We start from the raw sequence: 13,828 nt of genomic DNA on the forward strand, positions 1-13,828 counted from the left end.
ATGTGAATGAGAAAAAAGCTTAATATAGATATGTACAAAGTGATGTCTTGTCCATCAACTTTTGTGTAATGCTGTCCGCTTTATCTCAAAAAGAATATTGGAGAAGTAGGTGGATTTTGGACAGGAGAGATGGAAATTATTAAAAAAAGAAACTAGAGGAGTTCTCATGTGAAGACACAGGGATTGTTTCCTTCAGAAAATAGACTGAATATTTATTTTCCTTATTTTTATTCTCTAGAGAAAATAGATGGGAAGCTTATTTTCCTCTGTTTTCTCATGCAAGAACAAAGGCATATAGAAAGAGATTAAAAGACAGAGAAATTTAATTTATTTCATTTTTACAGAATGAAATTAGACACAGGGATTCCATGCTGTATTACATTGCTGAAGCCAGGAATTTAGCAAGCTTCAGAAAGACTCAGATTTCTATGGAGGGCAAAACCAGACAGAATAACTGCAGCTTGTTCGTAATACTGATTTCAGAGGGGAAATGTGAATGCCTGTTTTTTGAGGCTCAATCAGTTACCACTGAGGATGTTGCTAAGGTAGGGGAAAACAGAAGACCTGGAAGGAGCCTTCTGATGCCCATCTGTGTCCCATTTGACACTGGAAACCAGTGAGAGACAGGGCATTGGAAGAGGTGGACTTCAGATCAGATCCAGCCTGGTGATCTCTTATGTTTCTTCTGATAAGCTAGTAGAGGAGCAAAGTTCTGTGACAAAATTTGCATTTGACATGTGATCAAAGTCTTTGCAGTAATACTACTTCTATTACACTAATGGGTGAACTGAGCTTTATTTTAATGTTGTTTTATAGGAGAAAACTGTATTTAGAAAAAAGTCTTTGTAAGTTGTGTTATAAAAAGGTTTGTGCATTATGCAACACACAGACATATATCTCTATATGTATATGTGACAAAAGCACCTTTAAGAGTAATTTCCAATGATATTTCCTGTAAAGTTTTTGTCAAATTAATACGTCTGTCAGAGAATTGAGTCTTAAAGGTGAAAACAAGTGCACACATACTTTGGTGTCTTTGTCCAGTACTTAATCTTAAGGTTGACTTTGCCTGATCAGATTTCAAGTTTGTAGTATCATTAACTCCTGGCTTGAAAGTTACATGGGTGACGTGTAGTTTTACATATATTTATACAGAATGAATTAAAAAATCATTTTAGTATTGGTTAGTTTGCTGCTCTGTTAGTGATACTACCGTTGGGATGATTTTTTTGTGTGTGATCTGTTTTACTTTTTCTGTGACGGGCACAAGCTCAGCAGAAGAGAACTATTTTCAGTTAGTTTGCCTTAATTGGAAAAAAGGAGTTGTCTCATCATAACTTTTAATTACATTTGATTAAAAACCCAATATAAAATTATTAGAAGTCTGTTTTAATGATGGGAGTGTCAGCTGCCTTTGGAATTTGTCTGTTCTTACTGATTTATTATCAAGGCTATTTGTGTGTACTCTAAGGCTTTTATTTACTGGCTTTTCTGAACTGAGAACTTGACATAGAAACTTAAATGAAGAAATATCTCTCTATTTTTTTATCTTGAAAGTTCAGGTGGGATTGCCTAGACTGGCTGAGGAATTTTCTGACATAGTGTAAATATATCTACATTGTAAACGTATTGCTGTTTGAACATCTTTATTTCACTAAAAGGAATATTTGAAATGCCTTTTAGTGAGAAAATCAAAGTGAATGAAGCTGTAGTGACTGGAAACAAATCATTTTTCTTTGTTCTTACGGTGCTTGTCCCTGCCTTCATACCCCAAATCCCTGTGATTTGTAGCTAATGATGGATTTATTTCTCTTCTTATGTTGTTATGTATGTAAAATTACATCAAGCATGGGTATTAAGGCTGTCAGTTCTTCCAGGTGCTTTGCCATACTACTGTATTCTGTTATTGCGGTTTCGTATTTGTCCCCAATTAGAAGTAAGGTGTTCAGTTTTTCCTCAAAAAATTAATAGTGTAAAATTAAGTGCAACCTGTACATCTTATCTCTGTGTCGGTGTTACAGTTTGGTAGGCATACCTCTTTATTTCTGTTGCCGTCCGTACGGAAACGGTTACAGCATAACAAAAGTGATGCACAGCTCTCAAAGCATAGCCAGGAGCTCGCCCCTAATCTTGTCACTCTTCCTTTAAGGTGTTACTTGTGACAGTGCTCAGGTTAAAAGGTTAGAAGATGTTAACTGCTGTCTCTAAAACACTTGCATGTGTGTGAGGTGTGTCCTTCTGTCTCTGTTTATGAAATATAATAGGATATCTCATGCTAGCACTACTACCAGTTAAAATATTAACACCATCCAATAAAGAAATGTGATTTTTTTAATAAATGCCGCTAAAGATCCTTCTCTGTGAACTTCATGGGTTGCGCAGAAAGGTTGTGAGGAAAATAGGTCGTCTTTTTTTTTTTAATGATTAGAAAAGCCTCTAGATCATGGGAACATAAATGAAGTGTCATTTCACATCAGTGTTTTCAGCTAATTACAGTGTAGACAGCATGATTTTTTTTTTTCCCATGGCAGTGAAAGGTTAAATCTTAATTTAAACTAAGAATGCCAGTGATCAACTGAAGGAGCAAAGTTTCCAAGCCATGTAGGACCAGGAGTGATATTGAGGAGGACGCTTGGGTTTCTTTGGATGTGACACTTGGTGCCATGGTCTAGTTGACACGGTGGTGTTGGGGCAAAGGTTGGACTTGATCGTCCCAGAGGTCTCTTCCAACCAAACCGATTCTGTGATTCCCTTTTACCTGCCTGCAGCTGACCTCCGTCAGCAGAATCTAACTGCCACCCGTGGGTGTTGTCTTTCCAGCTTATTAAATTGTTGCTAAATCTTCTCTCTCTTTGCTGGAAATCAGGGAGGAGCAGACACCCGTGTTGGCTTTTATGTGTGTGAATGTGGCATGCTTTTTATAAAACCTGTAAGTGAGGTAATGCCCTAAGTTGAAACTCTTGCTGCCTGGCACTTCATTGTCTTTAATGTTTCCTTACATTCAGGAGATACTTCCAGACAAAAATGTCATGAAGTGAAGTTTGAAAGTCAATGGTGTGGGGTTTTTTTTGCTTTGAGGGGAAAAAAAGGTAATTTGTGAAGGACTATACCTGTCCTGCAAGTTAAGGCATGCGTGTTGGCCTCAAAACTGTATACGTTATTTAAGAGCAGTGCTTAGTCCTCTTGTGGCTCCTAATGTGGATTAAATTTAATCTTCCTAATACTTTGAAAACAAAAAAATAAACAAAACTTCAGACAGCCACCACAAATGCCTATTCAGGCTATCCTTATGCATGTGAATATGCTATCAAAAATTGAAAGCCTATTTTTGTTTTTAAATCCCTTTAAAGATTTTTTTATTTTTCAAGCTTTTGCCTTCATGTCAGCTTCAGAATAATATTTACGTATGTATCTGCTACAATAAGTGCTGATTAGCTATTGTGAGTGGCTGGTGGTATAAAAACAATTTTTAGTGACTGCTATGTAGTTGGCTGGCAGCTGGGCTGTATTAAAGTGTAGGTAATTTTGTTTTACTTAAAAAATAGTTAACTCTCATCTTAGATCTCAGATAAAATTTCTAGTCTGTGCATGTCACAGTTTCAAAACTCAGAGGCAGTGTTTTCAAATTACTTTTCTGCTCAGCAACTCTGATAGTTTAGAACTGTGAAAATCGGGAAAGAGCTGCTCTGAGTAGTGCAGCATAATTGAGAATGTTTTGTTGTTGTTTCAAGAAGAGTAACCAAATTTTGTTTTGGTATTGGGAGGTTTGTGTAATTTTGCTGTTATCACCTGCAGTGAAATAGGTTGATCTAAATGCAGTGGTCTTGATTTATTTAGTGAATGGCAAGGAAAGGAAGTTAATCTAGAGTTTAGTGTAGGTAAAGGAGAAGAGGAAGGCATTCAGGTTAGATTTTTTTTTTTTCTTTTTTTCTTTCTAGGTTTCATGTATCGTTAAGATATGTCCTACAAAACACAATATATTCTGATTAGCGACATAGCTTTATCAGTATCAGCATTGGTATGCTGATGGGAAGCAATATAATGATGTGAAGCCAAGATAATGGAATGACCTGGTTCTCTAGTTAAGTGATGTTGACTCTACCTATTGATCTAATGGGAAAGAGACTCTGTTGGTGTTAATTGGCTCAAGGATTTGTTTTAATTTGTAGCATGTTTTTGGGGCGAGTTGGTTGGTAGGTAGGTGGTGGGACAGGCGAATCAGTTTCGGAGCATGTGGTACATGAGCAGATTTTTTTCCTTAGGTTATGTTCTCTTGAAAACTTCAAGTTGCATATAAACTAGCAATCTTAAAATACCGCATCATCTGTTCTGAGTAGAGACTTTAAACAGAATTCCTGTAGATCAGTCAAGAGAGATGGTGGTGTATCTCTAGTCTGGCAATGCATCAGTGCGTTGTCTGTCCTCTTCACGATGGCCCTTTTCCTCCCCATGGAAGAAAGCAAGCTAGCTGGAGGAGACGGTTGGGTGAAGCCACAAGAACCGTGTCCTTATTAGTCTGAGGAAGTTCCAGAGTCTTGTCTGCTTTCAATTTTCAGCATAGCAGGGGCGTCTTGCCAAGTTTTACACATAATCTTTAACTTTCTGGACCCAGTTTTTCCAAGCTGGTTTGTAGCTGCTGTTGCCCTTTCGATCGCAGTTATTTAGCACATGCATTTTTTGATCTACAGAATTACTAGTTATGAAATCAATAGGGCAAACTGATGATAAAGTCCAAGATAACCAGTCCACTATGTCATCTCAATGCTGGATAGGTAGACTTATGAAATAGGTGGGATCAGTGGTTTTTTTGTTTTGGTTTGGTGTTTTGGTTTTTTTTTTTTTTGAAGAGACAGAAGCCTCCAGATCATGTAGGTCCAAACTTAGCAGTTTTACAATCTATGTACTACATGGTGCCTAAATATTTATGATGTGCTGGGCTTTTTTTTATCCGTTTATTGAGACCACCTTTTGTATTCTCACACTGATACAGACAGGACAGGAGATGGGCGTGGAGGACAGAAACACAGATGTAGGTCCCAGTTTAATTCTGGAACGGCAGGTGAATTGTGGTGGATTTCTGTTTTCCCTGATGGATAAAGCATGGTGTTAGGGGAGAGAGCTCTGATCATTTGATGTAGCAGAGTGAGGGCTGCTGAGGTCGGGGAGAAGGGGGCATTATTGAGCTGGTTTGTTGTCAGAGGCGATAGTGTCTTTTCCATGTGTGAAAAACCTACTATGTCGCAGTAAGTGCCAGGAGGGAGTAAAGCTTTTGTTTTGAGAGGTATGCCACATTTGCGATTAGTGACATAAGAATTTTCATATTTATTAATAGTATTGATTCTCTTTTATTGTCTTTAAATACAGGACTGTCAATTTGATGCTAGGCAACCACTTTTAAGAGTATGTTTGCTTTACAAAAGCATTAAAATTACAGAAACAAATAGGTTTATGTCCTGGTTTGACTGAAACAGGACTGCTTACCAGTTATATTTCTATACCAACTTCCAAAAACCTGTTGGAATGTGAAGAGGCCCCAAGCAAATAGCGTAGTTGCAAAAATAGTGTATTTGTGAAACTGCCTAGTTTTGCTTACCAATTGTAAATTACACATCTGTGCCATAAATACTAAATTTGGAAATGAAGTCTGATGATGTGAAGGAATTCCTCTTCCCATGTTGGCGGCTAATAGTCCAGTTGACAAATGGCAGGAAGGAAGCTGATGCAAAAATAACACAAGGTTAAGTTGGCAGAGCGCAGTTTCTACCGTCGCATCTTCTTGTCATTTTAAATAAGCCGTTGCTAATTGTTAGGCGAGTCAGATAACTCTTTCCCAATTTGTTTTATTGTTCCTTGTGCAAAGTATTTTTTTAATGGGTGATGCAAGGTCAAATATAAGCCAGTACAACTTTAATTTATTTAATTTTTAGTCATGGTGTCAAGCTGTAACTGTGAGGTGAAAAGGAAAACAGATTTGCATACATAAAAATTATTTCATTGATTACTTAGTTTGGCATTTTCTGTATTTGTGTACAGTACATACTAAAGTCGCAGACTTGCAGAAACAACCTTTCTGCAGTCATGTTGGACACTGAAAATACTCCATGTAGTGGAACAAAATTCCGGTGCTTTGAGGTGGAAGAGGCTAGGAAGAAGACACTGCAAAGGAAAATGGAAGCCCTTGAGAGCTGAGCAGGCTGGATTTATTTTCAATTTTGGAACAAATGCTAAATGGATTAATTTCTCTTGAATCTTTATTTGAGGACTTGCTCCTAAATTGAAGTGATTATTGTTAAACTAAATAAAGCTGCAGCACACTCCTGAGAATATCGTAAGTCTCCTTCTGACCTCCCTGTTAACTGAGATTTTAGTTTAAATCTTTGAAGCCTAGTTTAAAAATCAAACTCTGCAGTGAAATTATTCAAGAGGGTTGGCCTTTTCACCAAGTAGTTTAGTAGTAACTTCACAGTAATATTTTGCAGAGACTGAAATATTTCAAGTGACGGTCTTAAATTTGCAAGTACTTCTGGGCATCTCTCTTCCTGTTGTAATTGAAGAGAGTGAGATCTTGGCAATGATAAGGCTCTTGCTTGTTGTGTGATCTTATTGCCAAGTATTTTTTTTATATAAACTAGAAAACCTAATCTTTTTTTTTTCCTTCTCACAAAGAAATCCCCTGAAACAGTGTTCCTTGAAGTCTCATAAATCCCTGCATAACACCTTATCAGCTCCATTATCAGAGCTATTTAGTTATTTAGTTCCTTTTTTAACCTCGTAAGAATGTAATTTGCTGCACTGTTTATCCTCCAGTTTAAGCTTTGTGCAGTTTATGTGCAATTTTTCAAACCTCACCTCCCCGATTTTACATTAGTCTGATGCTTAAGGGAAAAGCTTTCCCAGATGCTAAACCAGAAATTTTGTGCATGCTCTTCTCTGTTAGAAATGTGGTGGGATTTGTAAGGTACTTACCCTTGTGCAATAATATTGTGACTGCCATTTTAAATTTAAGACAGAAAATACATACCTTCAATGAGTTACAAGAAAAATAATAATATTTACTGCTTTGTACTGCAAACCGTGCCCCTGAACATGCATTAGAAGGAGAATTAAGTTCTGTTTTCACAATTTTAGTTTGGATTGCTGTAGCAATAGAATGTTCCATCTTTGCTCTCTTACCTCTCCTTTCCCTTCTTTTCTCCCTTCTTATCGTTTAATTACAGCCAACTGCAACTTTTTCTCTTGCTGTCTTTTCCATGTGTCTCTCATTGAACTCCTAGGCATTTCACCTATGGTCAGTCCATCATTTTTAGCTAATGTTAACACAGGGGAGCAGCTTGGCTGTGTATAATGACTGCAGGCAAAAAAATATCACTCTGATTCATGTAGTCACATGGTAATTCAGTATGTTACCTTTAACTTTCCACGGTTGTCCAGGAGGGGTTTTGGTGTGTTGTGATTTTTTTTTTTTTTTTTCCCCTTTCTTTTCTGTTCTTTGACTAAATGTGGGAGGCAAAAAAATTATATCCCACTTTTAAACTAGTTGACTGAAAAATGGCAATTAAATGAATGGTCCAGGGTATCCTTTTAACTACTTCTGTCTTGTCTGGCTGAATTTCTTCCTAATAACTGTGCAATGTTTTAATGCTTATTTTCTAATTGAAAAACCTGTGTAAGTTGTGTACACGAGTCTTTGGATGCATTGTAGCATGCTTAGTGTGCTGGGGTCCTGTCTGTCAATGGAGTGTCTCGGTGCTATAGTAATAATAATAATACATTTTGGTAGCTAAAGCATGTGCAGAAAGTGACAATTTTTTTCTAAAAGTAGAGCTATGTATTAATATGAAGGTTTTGAAGTAACATTGTGGCAAAAGGATTACCTGCCTTTTTAGGTTTGGTTGGTTTTAACTCTGTTCTTTGACATCCCCATTTTTAACACAGCTTGCTTAAAGACCTGTAGAGCAAAATTTCTTTGAATGACGGATTTGGTAAGTGTGTGTTTTTCAGTAGCTAAGCTAGATGAGCTGTCCTGCTTCTCTGTAGACCCTGCATCTGCCTCCCTCAGCGATCTAGGACTTCTGGGGTACTTTTGCAATCTCTGCACCAGATTCAGCCTAACAATGTAGGTGAGCAAGCTCAGCGTGGACCCACTTGGTGGACTACCGGAAAAGACAGCATATTTACCCTGAGGTCAGAATGGAGGTGGATTAGGAGAGAAAATCAAAGTGCACCTGAACTTCATGTGAGAATGATATGCTGTATGCCTGCCAGTCAAAATTTCTAATGAATTTTGGGCTTGCATCTTTTTTTTAAAAAAAAAAAAGGAGAAAAAAAGAAAGGAAAAAAAAGAGGCCTTCTAACAATCAACTAAATATTTCCTAAAGCTGCCTAGTAAGGTGAGGTGTACATGACTGACATGCAATTCCATGTTCAGTCATTCACTGCTGCTTACTACAAAATAAAACAACAAAAAAAATTGATGTTGCTATCTCTTTGTAACGGCTCAGCTTTATGCTGGAGATCATTAGATTCTCGGCCACCTTGGAATTCCTATGTGCTGTTAGTATGTTGTTCAGCTTAGGATTTGAGCTATGTCCCTTGGAAAAGGTCATGTCTGCAGTGTTTTGGAAATTATAATTGTTTTCCACAAGTGTGCAACTTCAAAACAGCTTAGCTACTTGCATCATACTCTTCCTGTTCAGGGTAAAATAGCCTCAAAAATAGCATCTGGGGATATGGAGCATTTTGGAGTATGAGTTCGTGGTTTTGTTACTTGTGGTTTTAGCTGAAACATATTGTAGTTTTTAATTCGCTGTTATTTACTTCAGCATACCATGAAATTGCCCTTCTCATCACCCTTACAGATAGCTGTCTCCTGACATTTTTAAACTACTGTGCTAAATTAGTTGGCTTTTAAAAGGAGTATACACTGCTTTGGTATATCAGGGTATTAACCTACTGTCTGTAGCATTGACTGATTTTGATTCATTTATCACTACAGTGATCTGCTATTGTGCGTTTTCTGTATCTCAAAGAAGAGGAGCTGAAGTATTCGCTAGGCTGTATTTTCACTGGAGGAAAAGCTTATATTGCCTTTTGGTCAGCTCCTAGAAAGGACCAGGTAGTTTCCAAATGTACGAGCAAGTTGACATAAACAGTGGGCTCTTTCTGAGTCATTCTGCTGGAGAGTACCAGCAGTGTGTTCCCAGGGGTTTTTGTACATTAGCTATATGTGGTGAACACCGAAAAATCCTGCCTTCCCTCCATGGCATATGCGTACTTTGAGTGATTTGCCATGGGGTGCCAGGCAGAGGTGGGAGCTGAGTTTGTGTGTGCAAAATATCAGGGTGGTATCACGTAGTGCAGGCCTGCGGTGGAGGCTGTATCTGGCTGGCTTAATACAGAAAAGCCACAGGCTGGCTGTTCTTGCAGACTATCTGTCATTTCAGTCAATACCTGAAAAAGTGTGTGTATGTGTGTGTCTTCTCCATGACCACTTGATCTCTGAGACAGTCCTAAGTTTACAATTGCTCAGTACTGCAAGGCATCTGAGCATGCAGACAGTTTACCTAGGCATCATTCTGTTCCCCAGCAGGCATTTCTAATTTACCTGTTTGGTTTTTAAGTTGAGAAAGACCGCGGTGCCTGCCAGCAAAGGGAGGCAGAGCAAGATGAGGTTTTTCCAAAACCACACAAGGTTGGTTGGGACTTAGCCCAGGCAGAACTTTGAGCTTGGTCTCACTTGCGCTGACACTTTCTCTGTGCCTTGCATTTACCAGGAGGATTCAGACTGCTGCTTCTGGACTTGGGAAGTTACGTAGTCCTTGAACAAAAACTACCTTGGCACTGGGCAGGTTCCTGAGGGCCTTACTGTCATAACAGCTGTCCTGAGGATAAGCCAGCAGCAACTTGGGAATGATCAGGAACAGCTGTTACAGTGGGTGCAGCACATCTTCACTGAGTATATCACTATTTTTCCAGGGAAGAGACATCTGAGTTGCACTGCTGTGTAACACATGCTGCCTGATATGATAAAGATGGTTTGGGATTTTTTTCAGTTTTCTTTCAGATGTCATCTTTTGCTCTATATGACTGTTTGTTTTGTCTCCTTTCTTTGGAAGTGAAGAGGTTGTGGACTATTGAGTTTGATACAGAAAGTTGTTGCTCTCATACTTTTGTCTTGCAGTGGAAACAATTTCTATTTAATTGGTTAAAATTGTCTTCCCAGTGGTCATCTGTTGGACAGCTTCAAAATATTGCATTAGTAGATCTAGACACTTAATTTGAGCAGTGGTGATGCACATCAGGCAAGGTGGCAGGTGTGCCTGTGAGCCCTGTATCTGTGCATCAGTGAATTTCTTTTTGAAGCAGATAACTGCAAGGAATTTAAACAAAGAATGTAATCTTTAACCTTTGACAGTTTTTATATATCCACCTAAAGTTAATGCTGCTGCACTTATGCTGTGGTCCAGTATTGTCACTTTTCTGTTATGCACTAGGTCTTCTTGAGCTCCTTGGTATTACCTAATCCTAAATTAAATTTGAGCACTCTGAAACTGACTTGCATCTTTGTCTTTCAGTCTTTGCTTGATAAAAAATCAATGTTAATATGTAAAAATTGGACATCTACAGCTATTTCACTCTGTTAATTGAATTATGAAAAGCTTAAAAGGTAAGCTTAGTACATCACTGTTAAAGCCTACTGATGTCTTACAAAGATGTTGTACTCTTAATACGGAGGTCTAGCAGTATGTTACTTGCATGCAGTGATAGCTCTAATTGGAAGCCTAATAGGATACAAGAGCTTTCGAAAACTATTACAAATAATAATATGTTATTTTTTAAGTCTGTGGGATCTTTTTTTTATTGACAGTCCTTTAGGTTGAAGCTGGAAATGAAATGCAAACTGTTGAAATATTTTTCGTTGGTTCAGAGGGCTGTATTCAGTGCTAATCGCACATCACATTTCTTGAGTGCTGAAGTGCTCCCAGTTGGCAGTCCTTGTGATATAAATTCCAACAGTAAATCGGTGCTAACAAAGCTCAAGTACCTGTTCGGTTCAGTAGCTCCATCTTTAGGGCAGGGAGGGGAGGATGATTGCCGGTGCAACTTGGAGTAATGACAGTGTGTCAGTGGGTTGCTAATACGTACATAAAGAGGTGATTCCTTGGAGTGGTGGCTGAGGGTACCCCAGAGAGTCCTTTTCAGTAAGATTGCACAGTTAAGCTGGTGTCTTTCAAGGAGTTAGAGCTTCCTGTCGAAATACGATGCTCTTCCAGTCTAATGCACGAGTGGTAGCTGGAGAGTACTGAGTGCCCAAATATATAGACCTGCATAGGACAGGGACAAGTCATTAAGGTGGAGCGGGATGCCAGGAGTGTTCAGGATGGAATGGCTTTTACTTTAATTTAGTACCGATCTTGAGCTGCACAGGGTTTTGTGTTCGGAGGAGAGGAATCTTTCCCTGGTGGGAAATCTTTCCCTGGTGCATCACTTTGCAGAGAACTTGTCTCCCTTTACTGCTTTCTTACATGTTTTCCTTCCCCTGGAAGCATGATTTAGTCATAGCCTCACTATTGTTGAACTATTTAGCACCAACATATTGTGAACCTTTATTTGTAGTTTAATCTGAAAATAAAATTTTAGGTTTGATAACAGTATTAACTCTTTCTCTCTCCTGATTCCCCTGCTGTCGAGAACATGTTCACCAGTACTGCAAAGAGCAGGGGAAAAAAGCATGTCTCTGAGCCTGTTGTTACAGTGAGAATTTATGTTTTTGTAATTGTATTTCTATTTGTAACAGTGTTACTAACACCTAGCAATTACGCTGGTTCCCTTCACATTAATCAAATGCATATTGTCATGCATGTATGGAATTTATTGGATTGCCTTCCCTCTCAAGTAATACTGCTCCATAATTGTTATAATATGAAAAGGGCCTCTTTTTTTAATCATTCTGTCTTGTATTAGCCTCATTAAAAGAATGGGGAAAGAAGAGGAAGGCTGGTTTTCATTGTATTAGGGATGTTAAAATCCAGCCCCTTACAGAACAAGGCGAGAAGAAACTTCCACAGTCGTAGCACATCCACGATGGAAAAAGCTGTGTCAGCACCTCCCTATATGCAAAGGGAGTTTTCAGCTCTGGCATCTTACAGATAAAATACTACCATAGCAGCACAGAAAGAGAGGTAGCAATGAAGTCCTAAACCATTAATGGCTTTATAGGTTGAGCTGTACTTGGAAATACTCAGTGACATATGGCACGCTAGAGAATACAAGTGTCTGAGGATCTCAGTAAAACTGATTTTCAACAAGCAGACATTTGTGTTCTGCAACACCTTTAGTTTGTACTGCTCTTGGTGAGCTGCTGGCAGGTTAGGGAAAATCTAGAATTAGACAAAGTTGATTTGAGAAAGCCCTGTTTTAATTTGACACAGTGACTTTAATTCCCTTTACAGAAGCAGTAATTCTGTATTCCACAATACAAACAGTATCAGTAGGATGAGTTCATGTGGCCTTGTTTTAGAAATCAGTGTAGCAAAATGATAAAAGTGTAGACAATTTTGACTTTTAAGAGTATCATCATGTATTTGGCTTCTTTCAATTATACTGTAAGCCTTGGTTTAGCAATGCTACAGGAATATATTTTTATTTTAAAGAACACACAAGATTAATAAAATCAATGGAAGTCCTTAATTTATTTATTGTGATCTTTGATGGAGTGCAGTTTTATTAAGGCTGAGCCGGAAGAGCCATTTCTGAAATACAGCAGGAAATTGTTCTTTGAAACTTAACTTTTCTGTTGTGTTGAGATTGTGTAGCATGTTTAGGAGTAGTTCTGAGCAGTGCTGCTCTTACAAAGGTCAGGAGGAGCTGAAAACCATACCCCACCTCTAGTTTCTCAGCTTTGCTAAGCAGTCTGGAACACTAAGTCCAGGTAAGACCTCTGAGATTTTGGAAGCATTCAATCTACATTTAATCCCTGTCTTTACTTCAGGTGGTGTATGAAGTGAAACACTGAAAACTTTCTTCCGTAGCATACTTGAAGAATGTAAGAGGTCATGTTTATTTAATTGTGGTAATATTCTTAAACCATTTGGGTTTTTTTTATCTCTTAGCGCTGGCCCCAAAGGTGATAACATCTACGAATGGAGATCAACCATTCTAGGACCTCCAGGTTCAGTCTATGAGGGAGGCGTTTTCTTCCTTGACATCACATTTACACCAGAATATCCTTTCAAGCCTCCAAAGGTAAGAGACCTGTGGCTGACATCTTAAGTCATGAATGCTCAACAGACCATTGAGTAGCAAGCAGTGTTGATGGAATGCAGCCCATTTGAAAGCCACTCTCTTTAAGAACAAGCTTAAGCTTGTTTCAGATGTTAAGTTGGTTTCTATTAGCTAATGTTAACAGCTTTTCCAATCCTCTTGATCACTATTTTAGAGCTTGTTTTCTTTTTCCCTGCTTCTGTTTATACAAGGTCCTAAGCAATTAGTGCAAGCATCCAGAGACAGGACTGAGAAACTGAAAAGTAAATAAACTTGGGGAGAGGAGAAAGGATACAAATACTTGTTTCTCAAACCACTCGGTTACCGTAAGCATAACAGTTATGTGTGTTTTGGCTACTAAAGCAGTATTTAATTTTTCTGTTTTGTTGGGTACTTGTGTTGTTCACCTACTCATACAGTAACAAACTTTTTCTGTAGGTGTGTTATGTTTGTGAAGCTCTTATATTCCAGTGGTGTTGTGTTCCAACGCTACAAGGCAAATACCAGTGGAAGTGAATGTTATCTTGTGGTTCGCATACTTGGCCAGAGAAAGAGGGTTGGGGTA

The 13,828-nt window shown here is 38.3% G+C and overlaps 1 protein-coding gene across 1 annotated transcript in view; it reads left to right on the forward strand.

The window, feature by feature from the left end:
- The window catches only part of LOC104160680 (ubiquitin-conjugating enzyme E2 E1), a gene marked incomplete at its 3' end in the record, with an annotated part of 35,385 nt that extends 22,140 nt beyond the window's left edge, over window positions 1-13,245 (forward strand). Inside the window, exon 3 of the mRNA XM_009698867.1 lies at window positions 13,113-13,245. Coding sequence (XP_009697169.1) covers window positions 13,113-13,245 — 133 coding nt within the window. The remainder of the gene's footprint in view (window positions 1-13,112) is intronic.
- Window positions 13,246-13,828: the final 583 nt, after the last annotated feature.

The sequence above is a fragment of the Cariama cristata genome, unplaced genomic scaffold (genome assembly GCF_000690535.1).
Source record: "Cariama cristata isolate BGI_N322 unplaced genomic scaffold, ASM69053v1 scaffold41474, whole genome shotgun sequence".
NCBI classification, from domain to species: Eukaryota; Metazoa; Chordata; class Aves; order Cariamiformes; family Cariamidae; genus Cariama; species Cariama cristata.